This window comes from Perognathus longimembris, chromosome 14, assembly GCF_023159225.1.
Source record: "Perognathus longimembris pacificus isolate PPM17 chromosome 14, ASM2315922v1, whole genome shotgun sequence".
In the NCBI taxonomy this organism is placed as follows: Eukaryota; Metazoa; Chordata; class Mammalia; order Rodentia; family Heteromyidae; genus Perognathus; species Perognathus longimembris.
The window spans coordinates 27,701,781-27,728,759 of record NC_063174.1 but is presented as its reverse complement, the minus strand read 5'-3'; the positions used below and the strand labels follow the sequence as shown (position 1 = coordinate 27,728,759).

General features: G+C 39.9%; 3 protein-coding genes across 10 annotated transcripts in view; 1 reads left to right on the top strand and 2 right to left on the bottom strand.

Moving 5' to 3' along the window:
• Positions 1–5,680, bottom strand: part of Kiaa0586 (KIAA0586 ortholog) — a 107,234-nt gene extending 101,554 nt beyond the window's left edge. For 4 of the 5 annotated variants that reach the window (XM_048361858.1, XM_048361855.1, XM_048361853.1 and 1 more), the window contains exons 1-4: positions 4,891–5,159; positions 3,308–3,378; positions 1,793–1,859; positions 84–153 (exon numbers count right to left, since the gene is read on the bottom strand). In XM_048361858.1, the coding sequence (XP_048217815.1) occupies positions 84–153; positions 1,793–1,859; positions 3,308–3,378; positions 4,891–5,089 (407 nt within the window). In that variant the 5' untranslated portion in view covers positions 5,090–5,159. Of the gene's footprint in view, positions 1–83; positions 154–1,792; positions 1,860–3,307; positions 3,379–4,890; positions 5,160–5,588 lie in introns of those variants that run through there. The other variant, XM_048361856.1, reaches the window with a different exon arrangement.
• Positions 5,681–6,173: 493 nt separating this feature from the next.
• On the top strand, positions 6,174–19,275 carry Timm9 (translocase of inner mitochondrial membrane 9). 2 transcript variants are annotated; one of them, XM_048361870.1, is made up of 6 exons: positions 6,174–6,340; positions 10,306–10,394; positions 13,434–13,511; positions 15,633–15,697; positions 16,026–16,121; positions 18,601–19,275. In XM_048361870.1, the coding sequence occupies exons 4-6, from the start codon at positions 15,659–15,661 to the stop codon at positions 18,733–18,735; spliced, it is 270 nt and encodes an 89-aa protein (XP_048217827.1). In that variant the 5' UTR covers positions 6,174–6,340; positions 10,306–10,394; positions 13,434–13,511; positions 15,633–15,658; the 3' UTR covers positions 18,736–19,275. The 2 variants fall into 2 exon arrangements, with proteins under 2 accessions (XP_048217827.1, XP_048217826.1); XM_048361869.1 differs by lacking the exon at positions 13,434–13,511 and having other exon boundaries at positions 6,184–6,340.
• Positions 19,071–26,495, bottom strand: Tomm20l (translocase of outer mitochondrial membrane 20 like). 3 transcript variants are annotated; one of them, XM_048361868.1, is made up of 5 exons: positions 26,137–26,495; positions 25,993–26,036; positions 23,266–23,347; positions 19,801–19,943; positions 19,071–19,241 (listed from the first exon to the last, which is right to left on the bottom strand). In XM_048361868.1, the coding sequence occupies exons 1-5, from the start codon at positions 26,270–26,272 to the stop codon at positions 19,188–19,190; spliced, it is 459 nt and encodes a 152-aa protein (XP_048217825.1). In that variant the 5' UTR covers positions 26,273–26,495; the 3' UTR covers positions 19,071–19,187. The 3 variants fall into 3 exon arrangements, with proteins under 3 accessions (XP_048217825.1, XP_048217822.1, XP_048217823.1); XM_048361865.1 differs by having other exon boundaries at positions 19,071–19,531; positions 26,137–26,323; XM_048361866.1 differs by lacking the exon at positions 19,801–19,943 and having other exon boundaries at positions 19,071–19,531; positions 26,137–26,335.
• Between the last annotated feature and the right edge of the window lie 484 nt (positions 26,496–26,979).

The window sequence follows — 26,979 nt, the reverse complement described above, 5'->3', positions numbered from 1 at the left end:
AACTGTTCCTGTGTGCAAAGTACAAATGAGGGTGACTTTAAGCACAAAATATGATCCCACTATTTTCTGTTAATAAAACTTACTTTTGCTTTAGAACTGTTCTTAGAGCATCTTTCTGTCCCATTGTATACTGAGAAATAAAGATGTCATTTGCTGCAAAATTAAGACATAATATTTCAGATTCTTGAAAATAAATGATAATATGGTAATCAAAATCCTCAACTTTTTAAAGAGAAAATAGCTAGGGATTTAGTAATGGTATTCCTCAATTTTAAAAAAAAATGCAAGGAATAGGCTGAGATCTGAGGATGGCGGTTCGAAGCCAGCCCAGGCAGAAAAGTTCCCGTAAGACTCTACAATTAGCTACTTAAAAACCTGAAGTGGGCCTGTGGCTCAAGTGGTAAAGCAATAGCCTTGAGCACAAAGAGGCATAGGGGCAGCGCCAAGGCCCTGAGTTCAAGCCCACGACTGACAAAAAAAAAGCAAGGAATAAATAATATAGTTCTAGCCAAGAAAAATATATAATCAAACCATAAACATTAGAAAGTAAATACTATTTTTAAAATCTTGAAGGTACACTATAAGGGCACATTCCTATACTCTCAACATTTAGAAGGCTGAGCTACAGAGTGAGATATTATCTTAGACACTATCTTAAAAAATAATAATGATGAAAAAATATCCTGAAACTGGGTGCTGGTGGCTTGAAGCTGATATCTGAGGATCAATGTTTTCAACCAGCCCAGGAAGACAAATTCAAGACGCCTTTATCTCTAGCTAACCACTAAACAACCAGAAGTGGAAACAAGTCTCAAGTGGTAGAACACCAGCTATGAATGAAAAAGCCAAGCTAAAGCAAGAAGTCCTGAGTTCAAGCCCCAGTACTGGTATACACATATTTATTAAAAATAAATAATAGGGGGCTGGGGATATAGCCTAGCGGCAAGAGTGCCTGCCTCGGATACACGAGGCCCTAGGTTCGATTCCCCAGCACCACATATACAGAAAACGGCCAGAAGCAGCGCTGTGGCTCAAGTGGCAGAGTGCTAGCCTTGAGCGGGAAGAAGCCAGGGACAGTGCTCAGGCCCTGAGTCCAAGGCCCAGGACTGGCAAAAAAAATAAATAAATAAAAATAAATGAATAAATAAATAAATAAATAATAGGGGCTGGGGATATGGCCTAGTGGCAAGAGTGCTTGCCTTGTATACAGGAGGCCCTGGGTTCAATTCGCCAGCACCACATATACAGAAAATGGCCAGAAGGGCACTGTGGCTCAAGTGGCAGAGTGCTAGCCTTGAGCAAAAAGAAGCCAGGGACAGTGCTCAGGCCCTGAGTCCAAGCCCAGGACTGGCCAAAAATAAATAAATAAATAAATAAATAAACCCTTATCAAACACTTAAGAGAAAAACATTTTGAATAAAATAAAAAAATCTTAAAAAATTGCCAATAAATAAAACTTTTCCTTCCTTCCTTCCTTCCTTCCTTTCTTCCTTCCTTCCTTCCTTCCTTCTTTCCTTGTCAGTTGTGGAGCTTGAACGCAGAGCTTAGGCACTGTCCTTGAGCTTTTTGGTGCTCAAAGGTAGCACTCTACCTCTTTGAGCCACAGTGCCACTTCTGGTTTCCTGGTGGCTAAATGGAGATGAGTCTCATGGACTTTTCTTCCCAGGCTGGCTTCTAAATGTGATCCTCAGATCTCAGCCTCCAGCCACCAGCACCTGGCTGAATAAAACTTTTCAAAGGACTTTTAAAATATATTGAAAGAAAATCAAACAAATAGAATTTTATTCTTTACCTTTTTGTCTGTTGTTCTCTTCTGTTTCATCCAAAAGTAGCCCAGATACTACATGTTTGGAAAAACCCTTTGGTATATGAAAGGAAAAAGAGAGAAACTACATAAGCATTTATGATTACAAGCACCATCAAGTACCATTCACTGGTCATGTGAATACTGTGTTCTGAGAAGAAGGGGTGTGTTTTATATCTTTCCTAACTAGAAAATGCTTACTGTCTTGAAGCTATTTAAGGATTAGCTGTCAGATGAATGAAAAAGTGAACAAGTAAACAAAAATGATGCTGAAATTCAGACTCAATACTTACTGTGCCTTAAGTACAAGTCATTTAATACTTCCTGACTCAATTACTTTACTTAAATGTGAAAATCTGAGTCAAATGAAGTAGATGAGGATGGTCAAGTAGTGTTTTAACATTGCATGTTTATCATAGCATTCTTTGTCATTGAGTTAATATGTGGTCTCAAAAGGCTCCTTTTTATGGTAACATCCACTGGCAAACAGCTTTCTATTCCTGTATACAACACAGACTTCAACTTGAAGATTCTATTCATTGCTGACACACTATGACTTCAAAAGACACTATGGGGCTGGGAATATGGCCTAGTGGCAAGAGTGCTTGCTTCCGATACATGAAGCCCTGGGTTCAATTCCCCAGCACCACATATATAGAAAATGGCCAGAAGTGGCGCTGTGGCTCAAGTGGCAGAGTGCTAGCCTTGAGCAAAAAGCCAGGGACAGTGCTCAGGCCCAGAGTCCAAGGCCCAGGACTGGCCAAAAAAAAAAAAAAAAGACACTATGACTTTTATCATACTAGAGTCATTCAATGTTGCTCTTCACTATGTCTTTTACTGCTAAATCAGAAGAGGGAAAGGAAAGAGTCATAAAAGAAATTTCTTCAAGTGTATCAATTGATGACAGGTATCAACTTTCTTTAAATAACAAAAACAATGTGTTGGGCACTGGAGGCTTAGACCTGTAATCCTACCTACCAGTAAGCTGATATCTTAGGACCATGGTTTGAAGCCCTGAGCGAACAAATTCAAGATACTCTTCTGAGCAGTTAACCAGCAAAAAGGCAGAGATATGACTCAAGTGATAAAGCTAAGGAAGAGCTCAATGCTTGGAGTTCAAGCCCCAGTATCAACACACACACACACACACACACACACACACACACACACACACACGTGAAATTAGATATATTTAACATTGCAAACACTATTCAAGCACAATGATAGCATAAAACATTTCTCATTTTATGCATTATCTAAACAAAATGAATAAACTTGTCATTTATTGGTATCTCATACTTTCAGAACACCTTCTTTGATAACACTGAAAATTTTAGTATGATTAACATGGTTCAAATGCTTTTGCAGAGCTAAGGCATGGTTCAAGGGGTAGAATACCTGCATAGCAATCACAGGGCCCTGAATTAAATCCGAGTACTGAAAATAAAATACATAAACAAGTGGATAAATAATGTCTATAGTTTTTAAAATTACTTTGCTTACATTTTCTGATCCAGTGGGGTTTTTTAACAAATGCTGGTAATAATTTCTTTCAGAAGTTAAATCTGATGTACCTAAGAAAACAAAGGAATACATTTGAGTAGTTTTAAGAAACCAATTATTTTCTATAGAAATTATATAGACATGATTCAATAACTATATAGGCATGATTCAAAATTTCCAGATTGAGATCCAAATTAGAAGTCATTTTGCATGCAAAAGAAACTGAGTGGGGGATAGGGAAGGGGTAAGTATAGACAATCAAAGAACATAAATATGTTTAAAAATATTTCAATTCCAAATTTTTTTTGACCAGAAGTGGCGCTGTGGCTCAAGTGGCAGAGTGCTAGCCTTGAGCAAAAAAGAAGCCAGGGACAGTGCTCAGGCCCTGAGTCCAAGCCCCAGGACTGGCCAAAAAAAAAAAAAAAAATTTTTTTAATTCCATGTGGAAAAACTAAGGGATTTATCAGAAACTAAAGATACGATGCAAAAGCCTAATTTAACATATGCTATAATGTCACTACTGTATCTCAAAAGAATCAGCATTCTAAAGCATTAGTTGTTTTGTACATATACTTATTAATTTGAACCTTATATGATAACTAGTACAATTTACAGTGTAATGGGTAAAGCATATGTCATTTTCATTTTCACTAAGTTTCAGACAGGATAAGTAAATTGAAGTAATCAAATAACTTAAATAGTGCTTTTCAATCGTGCCCATCTAGATAGTATTATCCCAAAAGAAGGTAGATTGGGGGTGCCAGTGGCTCACAACTCAAAGAGGCTGAGATCTGAGGCTAGGAGCTTGAAGCCAGCCTGGGCAGACAAATCTAGAGACTCTTATCTTCAATTAGCCAGCAAAAGCCAGAAGTGGAGGCGTGGCTCAAATGGTAAGTGATAACCTTTAGTGAAAAAGCCAAGCAGGAGTACAAGGTCCTGGGTTCAGGTATCAGAACCTGCTGCAAGCACACGCGCACGCGCGCACACACACCACTTTAAACAAAAATCATTCATTAAAAGCTCTGCCTGGTAAAATTAAAAACATAATACAAGGGTATCCATCATAGATGAAACCATAAACAATGTTCAAAACATATACAAAGAAAAGTACAATAGGGGGCTAGGAATGTGGCTTAGTGGTAGAGTGCTGGCCTAGCAAGCATGAAGCCCTGGGTTTGACTCCTTAGTACCACATAAACAGAATAAAGCCAGAAATGGTACTGTGGCTCAAGTGGTAGAGTGCTAGCCTTGAGCAAAGAAGCTCAGGGACAGTGCTCAGGCCTGAATTCAAACCCAACACTGGCAAAAAAAAGAAAGAAAGAAAAGAAAAGAAAGAAAAAGCAGGAAATCTTAAAGCTTCCTTCATTCCATCCATTCAAACATTTTGTGGACTGCCTGGCCATTTTCCCAGGGAAAAGGGCCATTTTCAGAAGTCTGTATAAGGGAGACATATGTTATGTTTGAAAAATTGAACATTACTAGTCCTCAAAAATTTTAAGGAAGGGAGGGCGGGAGGTAATAATGACTTTACTATTTACAACAATGAAAGTGAATGAGGAACGACAGAACTCGGAGTCACATACCACATAAGGTTCCATTTAAGCTAGTCTCCATTCGAATGGGAAGATGTTTATTTGCAGACGACGCTGGAGGAACACGGGGCAACTCATCTTTCACCAGAGCTAAATTACTTCTCCGACTTGGAGAAACAACCTCACGAAGCTTCCTCGCCGGCATCTTAACCATTTTTTTCTTTTCTAAGCTACACTCCGAGCCTTTCATATTGTTGATAACCAAACTAGTGCCACAGGTCCGAAGGCAAGAATTTTCTTTCAGAACAAAAATTTCATCTCTTTGAGGACCAAGAGAGAAAAATGGGAGGGATGGAGTGTCATACGAGGAAGAATACGTGAATTTCAAAAGTGATCAGGAAACAGCCTTTAACTTCTTTTGTTCAACGTCTAAACAAAATATCCTCCAGAAGGAATTTTAAGTTTCGCTATTTAACCCGGGGTTCAAGATGGTTAGAAGATCCTACTTTTCCCATTAATTCCACTGAGTGTATGCACCTACGAAGGTGAGCGAAAGGAAGGAGGCCTAGAAAAACAACCTCTACGTGAACAACGCCCGCCGCCCGCCAACGCTGCCGGGGCCAGCCAGACCTGCAAGCGAAGCTGACATCTCTTGGGAGTCAGGCAGGCAAAACCGAAATGCTGTAGGTTTTTTAATATCCCACGTAAGCAGCTTAATCTCTCTCCTATTTTCACCCACAAAACCTTACACGCGCGCCCATAAGCAAAGGTCGAACATCTAAATCAGCTCCGCCGGGTCCCCAGGAAGTTCGGCCAACGCGCAGTCCGGAGTTTGATCTGACAACAGTTTCGGTTGCCCGCGGGGTCAACACCCACTTCCCCGACGGCCCACCCTTGGGAAGCAGCGCGCATGCGCGCCCAGAAAAAAACGCACCCGACCGTGGAAAGAATACTTCCGGGTGTCCTCCTATGCCTCTCCGGGTGGAAACAATCTCGGGAGGTAAAACAAACTTTTTAAAGGCAGCACATCACGCCCTAAGACTTATCATATTGGATAAAATTCTAGCGCTCATCGCGGACGTAAAAGTTACCTATCTGACCGTTAAAAGTACTTGTGTTTATGAAGGACTATTTACACAGCAGTGCCCCTGACGGTTAGCGATATGGAATTAAGTAAATAAGGGTTACGAAGGTATCGACAGATTCGTCTCGACCTCCGACAGGAAGTGAAGACTAAAGGGCATTATCTAAACAGACAATCGCAAAAGTTAATCTTGAAGGAAATTTTAACTTAGTGGTGATGCTGGCTCCTCCTTTTCTCCTAGGTTTTTTGACGAATCTGCGTCCAGGATTTTAGGCGCTGTTTGACCTCACGGCACCCACGTGTTCTCGGCCGCCAAGCCGCCGCTTCGCCTGTCCGGATCCCGGCCGTCGTCCCCGGACTGGAAACGCTTCGCCGCTCGACCGCATACGGGCGGCTGATGGGAGAGCTCGTAACTAAGTATGGTCTCTCCGTTAGCACTAGAATTCCGGGTGCCTGGGTCGGGGGCGGCTAGGCTATGTTCGGGGTAGGGGCTCACGAAAGGCCGCCATGTGTCGCTGGGGTTGTGGGAGGAGGCGGCTGCGCGTCCCGGAGAGGGTTCAGATCCACCCGGGGCCGCGGGGGGTGGGGTGGGCAGGGCGGAGGCTGCGCGTCCCCAAGAGGGCGAAGATCCAACTTCGGGACCGGGACGTGGGGGGCGGGGGGCAGACTGCAGTCCCAGGGAGGGTTCGGATCCACCCTGGAACCGGGCTGTGGGGAGGGGACGGACTGCAGGCCCTATAGCACTTCCCGCTCGCGTTTGGGAGTTGAGTCTCCTTTGGGATATCCAGAGTAAGCGACTATAAGATATCCATCCGTGCTCTCAGACATGACCTTGAGCTGACAGACATGGACCCTCCACCAGTAAGTCCTTTCTCGAGTACTAGGGCCAACAGCCTCATTCCCTAATGTGCTCATTTTAGGAAACGCACTTAGGGCTTGGCCTTTGTAACATGTTAAAAAGCGATAAAAAAAAAATAATGAAGTGGAAAAAGTCTGGTGTTAAAACTAAAGTTTTCTTTTACATCTCAGGTGTCTACTTTCTTAGAAGTCTAGGGCTAAAAGGGACTTTATAGGAAGCTGTGTTGGGAGACCCTTTTTTTAAAAAAATCGTAATTGTTATTAATTTGGCTTCTTGATAAGTTTCTGCTAGCCAATCATTTTTATATCAGTTATATTTTCCCTTTACTATTGATTTGCTAATTTGTACCTGCTAGCTAACAATTTGTTATTAAAAAGAAAAGCCAGGCACTGGTGATTCAGGCCTATAATCCTAGCTACTCAGGAAGCTGAGATCTGGGGAGACTCCCTTTGAAGCAAGACCTGGCAGGAAAGTTCATGAGACTCTTACTTCCAATTAACCTTCAAAAAGCCAGAAAGGAAGCTCTAGGTCAAATGGTAGAGTGATATCCTTGAGCAAAAAACCTAAAGGACTGCACACAGACCAGGCAGGCTCAAACCACAGGACCCATACACAGACAGAGAAAAACAACTTCAGGCGCAATATGAATTCCCATGATTTCTTGGTGAAATTTAGGTGAGAAAAGGGTTTTCTCCACTAGTCTCTTCAGGTTTAAGCATACACATCATTAAAATTACTTGAATATATAAATCTTTCATTTTAGAGTTAGGGTAAAACCCCTAAGTAGTCTTGTCCCCATTCTCCTGTGCTGCTACATCCATGTGAAGCCAGCCTTTCATTCTGAAAGTTGTATGAATTATCTTTCAGTAATTATTTTGGGCTCTGGTTAATAAGGTGAATTAGGGTTGTAAATCCATCAGACAACCTAATAGAGTCAGATTAGACCTAAGTTCAGTCTTTTGTAATTAAAGAATCGTATGTGTGGTAGAGTCCTGTTGAATTACATGAAACAAGTCAGTGAAGATCCATTAGACATTAGACTTCTTCAGTAACACACCGGTAGCTCTGCTACAAAGACATGGTTCACTTTTTTTTTTCTTTGTGTTAACATGCTCTTTCTGTGTTTTCTTTTTGTTTAAACATTTATAGATGCACTTTCTTTTGCTGAATCATTTGCAAATAAGTTGGAGATGTCATGAACTTTAACCCTGGAAATTTATACCTGTGTCTCCTTAAAGACATTCCAGTTACACAGTCTCAGTTAAGATTATTATACTTAAAACAACATTTAGGTTTCCCCAGTTCCCACCAAAATGTTTTCAGGATTCAATCAGGGTTCACACCTTGTATTTCATTGTTTACTCTTCAGTCTCATAGTCTAGATCAACCCTCAACCTGTTTTTTTGTTTTTAATGTCACTTTCAAAGACCAGCCAGTGGTCTTCAGTTATCTTTATTGGATTTTTAAAATTACTACTTTTAATGGGAATCACATCGAGCATTTTTGGCAGGAATGCCACATAAGTTAATTCTACCTATCTCAGTACATCATATAATGGTAGGACCCAATGTTTGTAATGCTAGGTTTAGTCAACTTAAGGTTAATCACTTTTTTCGATCTTTCTGTGGTAAGTAACCTGTGGAGATATTTGTTGATTATGGAAGTATTCGGTATCCCTAACAACTCAGTGTCTTCATCCATTCATAATCTTTGCCTGAACCCTAAGGTCACCAATTACAGCACCAAGAGTGGCAAGTGCTATAGGGCTTGCAGTCAGTCCCCTCCCCACAGCCCAGTTCCAGGGTGGACCCGAACCTTCCCCCAGGACGCACAGCCGTAGCCCCTTCACCACTACCATGTTCTGAGTGGATCCGAACCCTCTCTGGAACTGCAGTCCGCATCCCCCCTCCCTCCATCCCCACGTCCTGGTCCCGAAGTACCAGGAGCAATTGGAGTGGCCAAGGATATCAGGGATCACTCTTAATCTTAAGTTTGAGCACAATTAAAATTTGGCTTTAGAGTTGGTACCTTGCATAAGATTTTTAAAAAGAAATGGAGAACATTCATTCTTTCATCTATCTTTTTTTTTCAATATTCAGAAACATCTGGAAGTTCTCCTTGTATGAGAATATTCACTTGAAATGTATTTATTCCAGGGGTCTTTCTAGCAAATGGACTTATTTTCTAGAAAGACAAAATAATTTAGGAAAAGAACTAGGTGCACTGGAGAATAGATAATAGGCCAGATATGATGGCACATGCCTATGAAGCAAAAGGGTAGAACTGCATAGCAAGGTCCAGATCACACAAAACCCTTTTTATTTTATTTTTTTATTTTTTTGTCAGTCCTGGGGCTTGAATTCAAGGACCTCTGGGCACTGTCCCTAAGCTTTTTCTCAGGGCCAGCATTCTACCACTTGAGCCACAGCGCCACTTCCGGCTTTTTATGTGATACTGAGGAATCAAACCGAGGGCTTCATGCATGCTAGGCAAGCACTCTACCACTAAGTCAGCTTCCCAGCTCCAAAACCATCTTTCAAAATAGCAACAAACAGATACTATCTAGTTTAATAAATATAAAGGAATGTAAGTGGCAAGAAAGCTGTGATATACATGTATAAGCTTGGCAAATAGGACTGTGGAGATCATGTGGATTGTGGTTCAAGGCCAGCCTGAGCAAAAAAGTTAGCAAAACTTCATCTCAACCAACAAGCCAAGCATGGTAGTAGCATTGTACCTATAATCCCTTCCACCTGGGAGGCATATGTAAGGAGACGGTGGTCTGAAGCTGGCTTGAAGGAAAATTCAGATGCACTGATGGTTCATACCTGTAATCCTAGCTACTCAGGAGGCTGAGATCTGAGACCACTGTTTGAAGCCAGTTAGGACAGAAAAGTCCATGAGATTTTTTTTCCAGTAAACCCACCAAAGCCAAAAGTGGTACTGTGGCTCACCCTTGAGTGAAAAGCTAAGGGACAGTGCCCTGGCCCTGAGTTCAAGCCCAAATACTGGCATAATACAAAAGAACATGAGACTCTATCCAAAAAATAACTAAAGCAAAAAAGAGATGTGGGCATGGCTGAAGTAGTAGAGTACATGCCTAGCAAATTAAAGGCTGTGAGTACAAACTCAGTACTACCCAAAATAAGTCCTTTGGCTTGCTAATTTTTTTTAAATCCTCAGAGCTTGTAACATTAAATAGAAATACAGAAAACAAACAAAAACCTTTAAAAAATCTTGCAGCCTCAGCATAGAATTAGATTGTATATAATAAGATTATGTATAATAAGATTTTGACTTACCAAAAGAGGAGAAAGGACTGGGGATCTACCTCAGTAATAGAATGCGTATGCTCAAGGTCCTGAGTTTGCTTCTTAGCAAGAAAGAAAAACACAAAAAATCTGATATATTAAATTTGGTAACTAAAAGATGTTTTTTAAAAAAGTAAATATGAATTTCATCAAAAAGACTATTAAAAGTTGAAGGGACATCAGCAGTTATATTAAATGCCCTCATTTTTCAGGTAAGAAATCAGGCTTGGCTGGAGATTCTCAAGGAAAGGCTGGACAACTTCATTTCCAAGACAGAAAGGAAACTCATGCATCAGAAAAGGTTTGAGCCTGATGACTAATAAGATCTCCTTTTACTCCAAAGTTCCCTGGTTATATGATAAATTATTTGGCACACAGCAAATTTCTGTAATCATTCCTAAGACGTACCCAGGCTATTCATTGTCTCTGTCTCTGGATTTCCGGGTTATAAGCAGAAGGTAACCCTGGTAGTATGTTTACTTCTACAATAACCAACATTGGTTCTGAAAGCAAGATCAAAAGTATAGCCCACATTTATTATTTTGTCTCGCCATCAGGTATTTTGTGTAGATGTACAATTGATGATTATGTGTACCATAATCTTGGTAATGGCAACTACTGAGAATAACTGAAGATTTAGGCAGACTTAAAACTGTGCTAGCTGTTGAGTTTAACAAAAATATTAATAGGAAATATTTGAGATATATAATCAATTCTAGAGAAAAAGAAATAAACCTTTGAGTGAAAAAGAGTAAAATTATATATTTTCCAGTTCCTTAACAATGAGGTTATGTTCAGGGATGTTTGTTAATTTTTTAAATTATGTTTAAGTAGTTTTACAAAGGAGTTTCCTCTATTCAAATCACTGTAAGTACAATACATCATATCAATGTCACCCCTTCCATCATTCTCTTACATCTTTCCCAGCCCCATGTATACTCTTAAGTTATGGAGTATGGAGTATGTATATTGAATACAATGACTGTATTTGTCCACCTTTCCTCTTTCCACTTGTCTATCCCCCTAACAAGGTATTTCAACTTCCTGGTAATATTTTATTTTTTAATTTCAGTGAGTACACATCCATTGTTAGTGTAGAAATGCAATCGATTTTTGTATGTTTATCTTATATCTGAGACCTTTGAACTCCTTGTAGTTGATTTTTTTGGATTTTCTGTATTCACAATCAAGTAACAAATATTGGCAGTTAGATGTTCTCCCTTCATAACCTTTATGCCTTTTCATTTCTTTACTGCACTGAATAGAACCTAAGATGTATGGTGTCTAAGAGTGGTGAGAGGGCTGGTGATATAGCCTAGTGGCAAGAGTGCCTGCCTCGGATACGCGAGGCCCTAGGTTCGATTCCCCAGCACCACATATACAGAAAACGGCCAGAAGCGGCGCTGTGGCTCAAGTGGCAGAGTGCTAGCCTTGAGCGGAAAGAAGCCAGGGACAGTGCTCAGGCCCTGAGTCCAAGGCCCAGGACTGGCCAAAAAAAAAAAAAAGAGTGGTGAGAGTTGATGTCTTTCCTTGCTTATAACCTTTGGGCAAATAAGTCTTTCACCATTAAATATGGTGTATATTGTAGGGTTTTGTTTTGCTTCCCACCCACCCCCCGCCCTTTGGTGCCACTCCTGTGGCTTAGACTCAGGGCCTGAGCACTGTCCCTGGCTTGTTTTTGCTCAAGGCTAGCACTCTGCCACTTGAGCCACAGAGCTATTTCCGGCTTTTTCTATATGTTTGGTGCTGAGGAATCGAACCCAGGGTTTCACGTATGCGAGGCAGGCTCTCTACCACTAAGCCATATTCCCAGCCCTTGTTTTGCTTTTTTTTTAATAGGTACTGTTTATAAACAAGAAAGTCTCCCTTTTCCTATTTTTCTCTATGAATAGATATTGGATTGTTACCAGATTTTTTTTTTTCTGTAATCCCAGCATTTGTTTAGGTTAGATGGGAGGATTGCAAGTTTGAGCTTAAGTCTGGACTACAATAGTGAGACCCAGTTTCAGAAAATGGAAATGAAACATCAACAACAACAACAAAAGTCCTTTTTTTTTACATTTGATATGATCATATGAATTTTCTTTAGTCTATTAATATGTAGGCTACATTGATTCATTTCCAACCACTTGATTAGTCTTGCTTTCTTCAAATAAAGCCTACTTGTTCAAAGGGTATAATTCTTTTTGTGTATTACTGAATACTTGTTTTTGTCTTTTAAGCATTTTATGTCAATTTCATAAGAGATTTCTTTTTCCTCATAGACTCTTTTTTTTGTGCTGTCTTTTTGTCTGGATTTGATTCCAAGATAATATTAACTTCAAAAAATAAACTGTTTCAGATTTTTACATGTAGACTTGTTTGTGATATTCTACTGTCTTTTAGATATCTGAAGAGTCTACAGTGATATTATACTTTATTTCATTCTTGCTGATAGTACTCATTGAACTTAATAAAATGGTAAAATTAATATATAGAAATTTGTATAAAAGCTAAGTCAGCTGGGACCTGGTGACTCACACCTGTAATACTAGCTACTTGGGGCTAGATCTGAGGATTGCGATTTGAACTGAACTCAGGCGGAAAAGTCCTTGTGAGACTCATAGCTCCAATTAACCACCAGAAACTGGAAGTGAAGTTGTGGCTCAAAGTGGTAGAGCACTAGCCTTGAGCAGAAGAGCTCAGGGACAGTGCCCAAACCCTGAGTTAAAACCCCATGACTGACCAGGAAAAAAAAAGTAGTTACTCAGTGTCATAAGAATATACTTAATACCATCCCTCCTCAGTGCATACATTAGAATAGAGTGTCTTTTACTGTTTAGTTTTCAATTATCTGGATATTTTCTTGTTATCTGCAGTTTCTCTTTACATTATTTGTGATCAGAGAACATGCCCAGTATGATTTTTAGTTCTTGTGCGTTTATCCAGGCTAGTTTTATGGCCTAGGATAATGATTTACCCTGCTATAAATTCTATGGCCACTTGATAAAAAGTGCAGACTATGTAGAATTAAGTGCAAAGTTCTAAAAATGTGGGTTGTATATAATTAATTGGTCAGTAAAGTTGGATTTTTCTATATCTGTACTAATATTCTGTCTCATTGTTCTATCATTTGTTAAGATAGCAGTGTTGAAATTTCCAACTACAATTGTGGATTTTTCCGTTTCTCTTTTTCAGTTCTAGATAGAAGTTTTCATTCTACATATTTTAGTTTTGTTTTTGCTGCATACACTTTGATATTGCTAGTCTTCTTGGGTCAGCTTACCAGTTTGTCCCTAGTAATTTGCGTTGAAGTCTACTTTCTCTGATATATCCAGTACCCACTGTTTCCTCTGTCTAGTGTTTGCATCTACCCTTTTTTCAGTGGCAGTGGCAGTACTAGATTTTGAATTCAAAGTGTTGCACTTTCCAGATAGGAGCATTACAATTTGAGTCATCTCCCTGGCCCCATTCTTTTGTTTTCAACTTGTCTATATCATTAAAATTGGAGTTTATTTTGTTTGTGTCGAGTAATGTTTCTTTAACCCATTCTATCTCTTAATTGGTGTACTTAGCACTTACCCTATTAAGCTACATAACCTTTTAGGGCTTAACTTGTTATTTTACTTTTTGTTTGTTTGCTATCTCAGCCAGGAGTCAGTGGGCCAGACCTGTGATCCTAGCTACTCAGTAAGCTAAGATCACAGTTCAAACCCAACTTAGGCAGACAAAGTCAAAGGACTCATCTCCATTTAACAAGCAAAAAGCTGGCATTAGAGACACAAGTGGTAGAATGCCAGCTTTGAATGAAAAAGCGAAGTCAGAGCTTGTTGCTATGAATTAGTCTCAGTAACAGCACCAGAAAAAAAAAAGGCAGGGGAGGGACGGAAGGATACCTATCTCCTTATGCATCTCTTTTAGAGGGAGGGAGGGCAAGCACGATTATCACAATCTGAAGGTGACGACATTTGAGGGAAATGTAGAAACCTCACCTCCATTTACCTTAATTGTCTACATAAATTTAGAATCACATTAGGTCATCAAACAAATTTTTCCAATAGCTGACATAATTTAGGAAACTCAAGAAGTGGTGTGTTAATTTTTTTTCCTCCTGTATGTCCCAAGTTCTCCTTGTTTTCTGTTTAAAAACTTTAATAGCCATTGTTTTATGTAGGTCTTTGAACAACAGATTCTCTTAATTTTCTTCCTTTGCAAATGTCTTGAGTTTCCCTTCAGGAATGAAGAATGTTTTTACTAGATACAATTTCTAGGGTAATAGTTCCTTTCTTTTAGTGCTTGAATATTTTGTGCTACTTCATTACTGTTAAACGTTTTATTCAGAATGGCATTTTTCATTATAGTGTCCTATATATTGCCCTAAACTTGAATTTCCTATTTATTTCCAACTCCTTATAAGTTTCACACAAAGCGTATATTGCAGGGTCATTTTAAGTAATTGAGAGGCTAGTAAGAACAATGTACAGATCAGTTTATTTTAAATAGCTTTAGTTTGTGCAAACCTCTTAAGTGAAATGTTCTACCTTCCTAGAACCAGGATGAATAAGTAAACTGGGTAATACATAGTCTTATATCTAGAATTGAAGTCCTACATTTATAGTATGTGTAGCCTCAGTAATAAAGGTTTGACTTCATTGTCTTCCCTTCTCCATTGCCAAAGAGTACCAAATGTTCAGAAGTTCCTGATAAGTCTCTGTGACTACTGGTTTTGAAATGCAGAATATATAAATCCTTTAACTTTTTCTGAACTCTAAATATTTTTATGAGCTGATGTTGATTTTAAAATGAATGATAAACCAGACACCAGTAGTTCATGTCTGTAATCCCACCTATTTGGGAGACTGAAAATCACAGCTCAAAGCCAGCCCAGGCAGGAAAGTCCATGAGACTTACCTCCAATTAATCATCAAGAAGCTGGAAGTAGACCTGCAGCTAAAGTGGTAGAGCATTAGCCTTGAGTGAAAAAGCTCAGGGATACCACACAGACCCTCAGTTCAAGCCCAAGCCCCAGGATTCACACACACACACACACACACACACACACACACACACACCTCTGAGTCCCATCTCAAAATCTAAACCATTGTTACTATAAATTTAAGATTGGAAATGGTATACAGGAAGTGGCACTGTGGCTCAAAGTGATAGAGTGCTAGCCTTGAGTGGAAAAGATCAGGGACAGTGCCCGGCCCCAAGTTCAAGCCCCATGGCCAGCAAAAAAACAAAATAAAAAAGCCCAAGGCTTCCATTTTGGGCTAGGAATGTGGCTTCATGGTAGAGTTGTTTGCCTAGCATGCATGAAACCCTGGGTCTGATTCCTCAGTACCACAGAAAAGGCCTGTGGCTCAAGTGGTAGAGTGCTAGCCTTGAGCAAGGGACAGTGCCCAGGCCCTGAGTTCAAGCCCCAGTACTGGCAAAAAAAAAAAAAAAAGACATGGTCTATAATTATATAGTTAATAAAATATGAATGTTAATTAGGTAACTCTCAAGCCTAAAATATTTAACAGATTGACAAATTTCTTTCTTTTAACTTTTAAATTAGGTGACTAAAAAACATATTAAAAGAATATGGCTGCACAGATACCAGAATCTGATCAGATAAAACAGGTAAGGTATTACAATTAAGGGGATCTTGCAAAAATAATGAATAAAATGTAAGGTACTACTGAAAATGTGAACCAGTGGTTATTTATAGATCACTTCCAAAAACTTATTAGCTGGGCATGATGGTTAACACCTCTAGTCCCAAGCACTCAGACACCTGAGATAGTAGGATCATATAAGTTTAAAGACAACCTGGGTTATATAGTAAGCCCATCTCAAAACAAAAACAAGGAAAAACTATGGTTTCCAATGTGAGAGGATATTTTGTCTAGATACAAATTATCTTTGCTTTCAAAACTGAATATTAAATAACGTTCTGATTTATTTGTAGTTTAAAGAATTCCTGGGAACCTACAATAAACTTACAGAAACCTGCTTTTTGGACTGTGTTAAAGACTTTACAACAAGAGAAGTAAAACCTGAAGAGGTAAGAGCAACATTGCTCACTAAAAATTCTCCAAAATTTGTCATGAACAGAAGGATCTCTCCACTTACTTACTTGATATTACTTACTGAGCTATCTGCTGTGTGTCAGTGCTTGGAGGAACTAAGGTGTTCAAGGAGCCATGGTAGTATACGGTGTTTTTGTTGTTGTTGTTTTTTAAATTTTAAGTAGTTGTGCAAAGGGTTCTCCATTCAACAAGTCTGATTATGTGTACAGTGCATCTTGATCAGTGTCACCCCTTCCATCATTTGCCCCCCCCCATCTTTTCCAATACCATCCATACCCTCATTACATGGTTCCATTTTTATATAGGTACCTTGAATATAATGATTATATTTGCCTACTTTCCCTCTCTCTATTCTTCTGTGGTCCCGCCCTGCCCCCTTGGGGGGGGGGCAGGGGAGAGAATGACACATTTCAGCTTCCTGATGTTCATTTTGTTAAAGGGTTTGTTAGTTGTTCAAGGAGTTAATATCATTAGGATTCTCCCTTTAGTTTACCATCCTTTAGTCAATTTGTTTGTGTGTATAGATGCATATAACCTTGTATATGGTTTTATGTATGTTTATATTTTAGAACTAACTTCCACATAAGAGAAACTTGGCAGTGTTTATCTCTGAACTTAAGTCCATTCATTTCCCTGCAAATGACATAATATTGTTCTTTCTGATGAGTTCAGTTTCATTGTATATATATATACATGTGAGCGTATGTCACATGTTCTCAATCTATTCATCCATTTTAAGACATCTGGGCTGCCTCTTTAGCTTAACTAGCTATCATGAATAGTGCAGCAATGAACATGAATGTAAAAATGTCATAGTTTACTATCCTGACTTATAATATTCTGGGTGGATGCCAAACAGTGGTATTGTTAGATTATAGGGTATGTCTATGTTTAGTCTTCTCAGGAATTTCCAAACTCATACTATTGGTTTTAGTGATACCAGATTTGATGTGATAATGATAATATATAAAGGTAGATTTTTATAGAAGCTGCTTGAGCAGCTGAGTTACTGTTCAAAAGCAGATATCTTCTAGTCAAGATAGCCTGGCAAAAGAATGTGCGCATGTGTGTGCATACATGCATACACATGTACAAGTCCTGGACTTGAACTCAGGGCCTGGGCTTGTCTCTGAGCTTTTGTGCTCAAACCTAGTGTTCTACCATTTGAGCATAGCTTCAGTTCTGGTTTTTTGATAGTTACTTGGAGATAAGAGTCTCACAGACTTTACTGCCCAGACTGGCTTCGAACTCAGCCTCCTGAGTAGCTAGGGTTACAGGCATGAGCCACTAGTTGCCTGTCCAAAGAAACTTGATGCGGCTTTTTATCTGGTTCTGAAAACTTGGATTAATTTCAGGGGGGAAAAATACGGTTTGTGGAAGCTCTTATTGCATAGGTAGACTCTGAAACCCAATCCTACTTTAAGTGTTAACTTATAATGTCCTCATCACATTATCTGTATATTTGCTCAAAGTGACAGACAGACTTGTCCAGTGGAAGATGTTAACATTTTTGCCAAGAATTTACTATCTAACTGTCATCAGTACTTGTTAAATAATTGAGAAGTTTAGGACAAAAGCTAAATGTAATGTTCTTATTGAAAGTAAGGTGAAGCCAGATGTAGTGGTCACACCTGTAATCTCAGCACTGGAGGCTGATACAAGATGATGTTAAGTAATATATTTAGAATCAATGTTGATAATGAGGTTACTCATTAAAAAGAAACAAATGTACAAGGTGTAGTAGTTACTTGGAAGTTGGAGGTAGAAGGATCCTGAGTTTTGTGGCCAGTCTAGGCTAAGTCAAGCAGACTCTATGCCCCAAGCCCTGGGTCCAATCTTCAGTACCACCAAAAATAAAACAAAACAACAAAAATCCCACAAAGGCACAAAACTACTAGATGAACTTTTTTTTCCTTTGGTGGGAAGCAGTACTGGGCTTTGATGAAATTAGGCCCTTATGCTTGTAAGCAGATGCTCTACCACTTGAGGCAAGCCTAAAAGCCCATTTGCTTTAGTTATTTTTCATATAGGATGTGTTTTTACTCAAGGACCATTGTCAGACCATAATCTTCCTTCTTCCAGCACCTGCACAGCTAGGACAACAAGTGTGTACCACCACATCCAGCTCCTCGACATACATGTTAACCATCTAAGTAAGGGAGTAACAATGTGGGCTTTCAGTTACTATTACTGTAGAAAATTAATATTAATGTAGAAAATATGGTCCAGAAGCTTCATGAAACCAGGGACAATTTGGTAGACAGTATACATTAATTCTTGCTAATGGATGAAAGTATCAGCAATTAAGCTGTGGTACTTGCTACCCCTTAATACTGTTTATGTGTTTGTGTGTGTGTGTGTGTTTAAAAATGTATCTCAGTGGTTGTTTTATAATACCTGCATTTTTAAACACTGATATTTTTGTGTTGCTTTTCGGATTCCCCTTATTTCTAGATCACCTGTTCAGAACATTGCTTACAGAAGTATTTAAAAATGACACAAAGAATATCCATGAGGTTTCAGGAATATCACATTCAGCAGAATGAAGCCCTAGCAGCCAAAGCAGGACTCCTGGGCCAGCCGCGATAGGAAAGTCCCAGTGGACGGACTTCAATGAAGCATGGCCAACAGCCATTGCACTGAAAATGAGGATTCATCTCGTAGAATCCTCTGAAAGCAGTAAGCACCCTGTTAAGCCATCTGTCATGGCTACTTGGCAAGTGGAAACCAGTGGAGATACAAAATCATTGTTCCCCAGGAATAATCAAAATAGAAGGTCATTGTTCAGTGAAAATAGTAAGATGCAACATTTGTTGAGGCCTTCCTTAAGATTCATGGTTTGGTCACTTTGGTTAGAAAAATAAACCATTGTTTCTTCATTCGTGACTGTTAATTTCAAAGTAAAATATGTGTCCAATCATGTATAAGGTAGAAAAAAATTTTATTACTAAAAGTAAAATAAATGGAAGTATCACTGAGCAGTTGTTTATACTGTATAGGACACAGTATTCTGACTGGACTGTGGATACGTTGAAATGTTTTCAATCAGAATCATCCTCCAAGCATTCCTGTTCATTCATGTTTGCCTCAAATTGCTGGTAAATACATAAAACAGTTACTTGCTAATCATTTCAATGCACGATCTTTTTCTTGCTTCCCTTCTTTTGTCAGTGGGCATTACACATTCTTATCCTAGCTACATTTTGTTCTATCTTCAGGAAACATCTCATCTGAGACTAACTTGGGAATGTGTAAGAGTTGACTATTAGGCTCTAGTGGAGTCTGTATTGTTTTGCACTTTGTTCAAAAACTAAGAGTCCAACATGAATGGTTCTGAGTCTGACCAACAACATAAGGCTTATTCTCAACCATGAAGTGTGATCAGCTGAATAAAAGTAAACCAGAGGTAAATTTATATCTTTTGCTAATCAATCCTGAAACAAATGCAAGCATTTATAGGAAATTTTCATTGATGCATAAGTATATCAAGCAGTTTGGTAAAGATACCTTTTATTCAATTGGCTTATAAATGGCCATCCAGAACTTTAGGCAATTCACAAACATACTTTGCTATTCCTATTTAATCTAGCCCAACATGATTGTTAACTGTTATAATTCACAAAATATATTTCATAAAAATGACTGTGTACTCACCTGGCAGATAAGGGGGATTTTGTGCAATAGCATCTGAAATACTTTAGGAGGAAGTGTGCGTTTGAAAACATGGAGAAGCTTTTCAGGTTGTGTACATACTGAAAGGGCATTGCTGAGATGTTGTACCCCCATTCCATGCTCTCCTGAAACAGTAGGACATTTTGAGTAAAATATAGCATTTGTCAAACTATGCATTTACAAGAAAGCAAAAAAGATTAAACATTTAAAGTATCTTACACTAAAGACTTACTTAAACAATTCCTATGAAGAGTAATGAGTACAGATATGAGAGAGAATGAGTTTCACAGTGGTAAAGCTGCAGTATGTATCTAATGCTGGGAACAAGTGGCTCAGGCTGAGATCTGAGGATCACAGAAAAGTCTGTAAGACTCTTATCTCCAGTTAGCCATCAAAAAGCCAGAAGTAAGAGGTATGGTGCAAGTGGTAGAATCACAGCTTTAAACAAAAAGCCTAGTGAGAGTGTGAAGACTTGAATTCCAGCCCCAGTACCAGCACACACACACATACACACACATCACTGTATGGGGTGATATATTCTGTGATCTATACTATTATATACTCAGTGTTTAGGTAATATACTTGCCTTGGAAGTGTTCATGTTGTTTGTTTTTTAATGTGGTCTTTTTTATATAAAGATAGATTGTCCTTTGTATAGTGAAGTATTAGAGATGAAATATTTCTTATATTAGTATCTGGTGTGGTGAGGCTAAAAGGAATAGACTCCATTATCAAAGATTTAGATTTTTCTTGAGACAGGGTCTCACTGTATAGCTCAGGCTAGTCCCAAACTTGAGATGCTCCTGCTTTAGCTTCTCAAAGGCTAAGATTATGGGCATGTGTCCCCATACACAACTTGAAACAAAATTTAGTATAACATGAATTATAATCTAGAGAAAGAAAATAAGACATCTGTGAACTTTGATTTCTGAGTTAATTTTTAAAATGAATTTTAGGATTTTTTTTTTTCTCTTGTTGGTCATGGGGCTTGAATTCTGGGCCTGGGCACTGTCCCTGAGCTCTTCAGCTCAAGGCTAGTGCCCTACCACTTGAGCCACAGCACCACTTTAAATGAATTTTAGGATGGTTGGTTGTGAAGTAACGAATAAAAAATAGTGATGAGTAGAAATTGGTCATTTCTCTTTAAATTACAACATGGGGTGACTTAGTTTTACTCCCAACTTTTAGAAAACAAAAGATCAGTGAAATGATTTAGAGTTCCCAAGCCAGAATTAGGAATGGAACCTAACTTTAAAAAAATTTATTCTGGTCAATTGTGGGGCTTGAACTCTAGGCCTGTGCAACTGTCCCAGAGCTCTTCTGCTCAAAGCCACTTTGAGCCACAGTCCCAGTTCTGGTTTTCCAGTGGTTAATTGGAGGTGAGACTATCTTGGACTTTACTGCTCAGGCTGGCCTGAACCACATTCCCAAATCTCAGAGTCTTTTAATAGATAGAATTACAGGCGTGAGCCACCAATGCCAGCTCAGTGTTTTATTGAGTATCCACATGCATCATGTTTGCTGATGTCCTTTTGGACAAAGCAAGTCATAGAGCCAAGCTCTCATCTGTTGGAGAAGTATACTACACAACGCTCACAACTTATAAAGAATTAGTCCTTTTATGTTGGTGCCAGTGGCTCACACCTGTAATCCTAGCTACTTGAGGCTGAGACCCAAGGATTGTGGCTCAAAGCCAGCCTGGGCCGAAAAGTCCCTGTGAGACTAATATCCAGTTAACCACCCAAAAAACAAGAAATGGTGTTGTGGCTCAAAGTGGAAGAGCACTAGCCTTGAGCAAAAGAGCTGGGGACAGTGCCTAGACTCTGAGTGTAAGCCGCACGAATGACCAAAAAAGAGAAAAAAAGGAATGAGTCCTTTTTAACTGCTGAAATAAGTTCACAACTACTTTAACTAAAGAAATGCTTATTTTATTATCACCATAATCATACTACAGTCAATATGTTTTACAGAAAAACTAAAGATACAGTAACGTCTATACTCATGACAGGTAGTGCTAATGGAATAGAAAAGGCAATTGGTTGGTTGGTTTACTAAACCAATAAATTCAACATAGTCTCTTAGACATTACAACCAAAATTATTGGCCCTAAGGTTCCACAGACATAAACACAACTAAATTTGTTTATACAACTACAAATTGAGCATCCCTCATGTGAAAACTCAAAATGCTCCAAAGCCTGAAAAAACCCTACTAAAAATTTTTTAACAAATTAACTTCAGGCATGTATCATGCCTATGAAATTAATTTTATGTTTTGACTAAGTCACAGGGATGTACACATATTCAAAAGTCAGAGATTCTGGTCTCAAGCATTCTGGATAAGAGATAAATCTACGTCATTCAGTATATACATCAGACAGTAATGAAGTTGAGATTAGTGGCAGAAGTGAATGGCTTAAGTTAAAAAGACTGCAGAAACAGAAAAAAAAATAGTCACATAAGAAGACTAATTCTCAAGTTGGAATTTACAGTGTAGATTTCCTCAGAGATTCTGATTGTTTGATTTGATTTGAGAGATTTAAAGGATAAGGTAAGATTGAGAACGATTATAAGTAAATATAGAGGTATATAGCTCTAAAAGAGGCAGTTAATCAGGCTAGAGGACATGGTAAATAGCCCGCTGAGCAAGCCCTGAATTCAAACCCAACACCATCAAAAAAAGATTTTTAAAAGCCAAGATAAACTAGCCAGTTTAGGAGTTCACAGGGAAAAAAAATTTACCACCTTTGGGAGAAAGGGAAAAATTTTATAGCCAAGTTTATAGTCTTCAATAATTTCAGCATTGTAGCATCAACATCTAAATACTTGTGGTAGCTCTTAAAATGAATAGGAGTCAAATGAGATTTTAAAAATTCATTTGTGTCAGACTCTTTCCTGTAATCCTAACTATTCAGGAGGTTGAGATAAGAGGATTGTGGTTCAAAGCCAGCCCCGGCAGAAAAGGTCTGTGAGACTCTTACTTCCAGCTGACCATCGGAAAACCAGAAGTGGAGCCACATGTGGCTCAAGTGGTAGAGCACTAGTCTTGAGCAGAATTGCTTAGGGACAGCACCAGATCCTGAGTTTCATGCTCCTTGACCAACCAAAAAACAAAAAAAAGTCATGTGTCTTTACAGTCTAGGTTTTAAAAATCAGTGCTGAAACACATAATTACATGATTTCATCAGTGTCATGTGAGCATTATAGAAATGCACTTGCATAAGCTTATATAACATAGCCAATAACATGCCTAGACTGTAAGAATGTAGTCCATTCTTGACTGAAACAATGACTTTTTGGACTTGTAATTCAAAATTTACTTCCAGTGGGATAATGTGGCAAATGAAAAACCAGACAATTTCTTTTTAACTAAGGCAAAATACCAAATTTGATAATTTCTTGAATATAAATTACTGTAAATAACTTAAAATGATTATTACATTCCTACCTCTAGATAACCAAAGCTCTGCCATCTGTACCTCTTTCAGAAAACGTTCTTGCAGTTTTTCATTCGTTGCCAGATCCCACAACTAAAAGATTCATAAAACATTTAACAATGAGTAATGAATATAAGGCCTTTAGTACTGATCAAAATCAGTTCTTTTTTTAAAAGCACATTTTGAACCTAGTCTCTAGTGAGTGACAGATGTAATTGTTCTTCATAATTGAACGTTTCCTGAGATAGGTTAAAGTTTTTGAGATTTAAAAAAAAAAGCATGTTATATTTAATTGAGTTGAGATGCTTGTATAACTCTTACCCAGTCTAAATACACTACAGAAATCCTGCTATAACTAGTTCAGTAAAGGTAGTTCTGTATGTTGCAATGGTATTTTCTTGCCTAAGTTATTAAACAATGCTGGTTGATCGGGCTGCAGATCTATCTTTAGCCTATGAGGTCTTTGGTTATGATGTCTATTCATAGTAACATTAACATAGTAACTAAATCATTTCATTCAAAATATTTTAGGGTTTGGTACCTCTTTACTGGGGGCGGGGGGAGCAGGAAACTAGTTAAGGCTTCTGTATTGAAACCCTCCGAAGGACAGCAGGAAAGGACAGGACGTGGTGGGAGGTTGATAGTTGATATCAGAACACTTTGGTTTGCTGTAGCCTGGTTCAGAAAGGAGAACCTAGACCATTGTTGGAACTTAGGTCATTCATATAAACTGGGAGCCTTTCCAGCCCCTTGAAAGCTTTTATCAGAAATAGTAATCAAAGATCTCCTTCAGTGGATTGAGGTTTAGTAAGCACTATAAATGACAGGATGGTCTGGGAGCAACTGGAAGAAGCAGGCAACCAACCAAGACCTCTGAATCCATCAACAAATCTACCACTAGTTTGAGAAAGTGACTTCTAACTTACAAGTGTGATGAGAAGTCCATTGGCCTTTGGGGCTCAAAGTAGTTTACATCAGGATAAAGAATCAGGGAAGGTTTCTCAGAAAAGAGAACTGAAGTGTGGAGAAATTTGGTAGTTTGATGAAGAATGCATACACAAAACAAAATTGTAGGACACATACATGATCTTTATTAGTTATTTATTTTTGCAATGCTAGGGATTTGAACTCGGCTTTGTACTTGCTTTACCACATGAGCCATGTCTCCAGCATTCAATTGGATTATTACAGGGTAAATGTAGCAACAAAACCAATTACTGAAGACAAAGGAGACAAGAAACTCTACATAGGTTATTTCCAATGCTTAGGCAATTAGTATAGTAGGCACTCATGGAGGGCAGTGGTGTCAAAGAGGTTGATTTCAGAGTGCAGAGAGTAGGGAGGCTAGGCATAGAAAGCTGTAGCAGCATGGATACAAAAAGGAGTGAAGGGTGGGGCTGGGAATATGGCCTAGTAGTGGTAGAGTGCTTGCCTCCTATACATGAAGCCCTGGGTTCGATTCTTCAGCACCACATATATAGAGAAAGCCAGAAGGGGTGGCGTGGCTCAAGTGGTAGAATGCTGGCCTTGAGCAAAAGTAAGCCAAGGACAGTGCTCAGGCCCTGAGTCCCAAGCCCCAGCACTGGCAAAAAAAAAAAAAAAAAGTGAAGGAATAGGTAAGGAATTAGATAGAACATGGAAATATTTATGGAAAATAAGTGTTATTTAAGCAAACGTGATGAGCCAGGAGGGTAGTAATTCCATAAGCTTCATGAGGAAACAGGAGATCCCTAGTAGGGATGAGGTTATGAATTGTGAACACTAGCTGAGGTGCCATCAGCGTGATTGGGTAAGTGTCCAACATGTGGGGGTCAAATTTGGGTCTAGAGTAGCACATCTGAGAATGTTTTTGGAGAAGAGACAAAACTTCAAGGAATAATTTGGGAGTCTGGAGCCTGAGGGCATTATCTCAGCCAATCCCCTGAATGAGCTGGGGCCCACCCAGACATACAGAATAAAGCTCAGCAATCTACATTTTTTAACAAGCTCTCCGGTGATTCTGCTGCACTCCAAAAGCCCGAGACTCACTTCTACCAGTTAAGAATTCCCAGCACCTACGACCGACCTACCGGAATCACAAGTGTTGGCGTTAGGATCAGATAATGGGCATCTGAGCATTTGGTACAATCTAATGCAGATGAGCACTTGCAGCAACCACAAATCCTGAACTTGAATTCTAAGCTTCTTGCATTCTCTCTAGGCCTTTTCTTTTTTTTTTCTTCTTTTTTTCTTTTTTGCCAGTCCTGGGGCTTGAACTCAGGGCCTGGGCACTGTTCTTGCCCAAGGCCAGCACTTCACCTCTTGAGCTACAGCACCACTTCTGGTTGTTTTCTGTTTATGTGGTACTAGGGAATCGAACCCTGGGCTTCAGGCATCCCAGGCAAGCCCTCTACACCTAAGCCACATTCCCAGCTCCCTCCCCTAGGCCTTTTCACTCATGGCTAGCACTCTGCCACTCATTCGGGCCACAGCTCCACTTTCGGCTCTTTGCTGGTTAATTGGAAACAGCCTCACGGACATTCCTGCCTGGGCTGGCTTGCACGGCGATCCTCAGATCTCTAGCTCCTAAGTAGCCAGGATTAAGGGCATGCGCGGCGCCCGGCCTGTGGCAGCTGTGTAATGACCCCAACCTGCTTCCTTTTGATCCCGAGAGCTAGCACTAAACTGAAGGCTGTCGCACGCGCTTCCGGCGGCGGTCCTGCTTCTAGAAAGTTCCCAGCCTGGGGGCGACGCCTCACCTGCGCGTCCCGCGCCTGGGTCCGGGGCTGCCTGGCTCTTCTCTCTGCAAACACACATGTCTCGTGGGCCCGCGGTCCCTTGGGCCGCCCATCCCGTGGCCCACACTCCGCCCCGGGCCCTGGCCCGCCGGCCGGCGCACTCACTGTCCCGCAGGTGGCGCCTGAACGCCGGGTCACCACGCCGCTTCCGGTCGAAGTAGACACAGTAGGCCAGGAAGGCCACGGCGCCACAAGCGGCCAGGGCGGCCAGGAGGCCGAGGACCGGGCGGACGCACGGCATTGGGCCGCCGAGACCGGCGGCTGAGCGTTGGGCGCGGGCCCGGGAGCGGGCGGCCGGCAGGGGGCGCCGGGCTTTCCGGGCGCGCCCAGTAGCGCGTTGACGCCTTGTGGCCGTAGACACCACTGCTGAGGAAACAGAAGGTGAAGGGGACACAAGGGGGCAGCCCACAGCAGGCCGGCCAGCTTCGAACCCAGGTCTGTCACACTCCAGATTCCAAACACCTTCTCCGAGACACTTTGTCTCTCTGTCTTTGGTATTGTCAGTGTTTGGGATTTTTGCTTTTTTTGTTTGTTGCCGGTCATGGGACTTGAACCTAGAGCTACTACCACTTGAGCCACAGTGCTACTTCCGGTTTTCTGGTGGTTAATTGGAGGTAAGAGTCTCACGGACTTTCCTACCCAGGCTGGCTTTGAATTGCGATCCTCAGAGACTGGCTAAAGGATTTTTGCCTTCTAATAATTGTAACTATCTCAGTTTTAATTGCAATTCCCAAGTGACATATGATTTGACATTTTTCCATATGCATATTTACCATCTTGATATCCCTTTTGGTGTGGGATCTGTTCACATCATTTCACAATTTTCTTAGTGTTAAGAGTTGACCATGTATTTTAGGTAACAGCTGGCTTGGATGTTTGTTCCCAGAAAAACATTAATGTTGAAATTTGGTTCCCAATATAATGAATTGCTTTGGGAGATGGAGGTTT

Coding starts and splice junctions, on each gene's coding strand:
- Timm9 (XM_048361870.1), top strand. CDS start 15,659: ATGGCTGCACAGATACCAGAATCTGATCAGATAAAACAG. Junction 15,698..16,025: donor AATCTGATCAGATAAAACAG/GTAAGGTATTAC, acceptor ATTTATTTGTAG/TTTAAAGAATTCCTGGGAAC. Junction 16,122..18,600: donor GAGAAGTAAAACCTGAAGAG/GTAAGAGCAACA, acceptor CCTTATTTCTAG/ATCACCTGTTCAGAACATTG.
- Tomm20l (XM_048361868.1), bottom strand. CDS start 26,272: ATGCCGTGCGTCCGCCCGGTCCTCGGCCTCCTGGCCGCCCTGGCCGCT. Junction 26,037..26,136: donor CAGGCGCCACCTGCGGGACA/GTGAGTGCGCCG, acceptor GTGTGTTTGCAG/AGAGAAGAGCCAGGCAGCCC. Junction 23,348..25,992: donor CCCAGGCGCGGGACGCGCAG/GTGAGGCGTCGC, acceptor TGAATCTTTTAG/TTGTGGGATCTGGCAACGAA.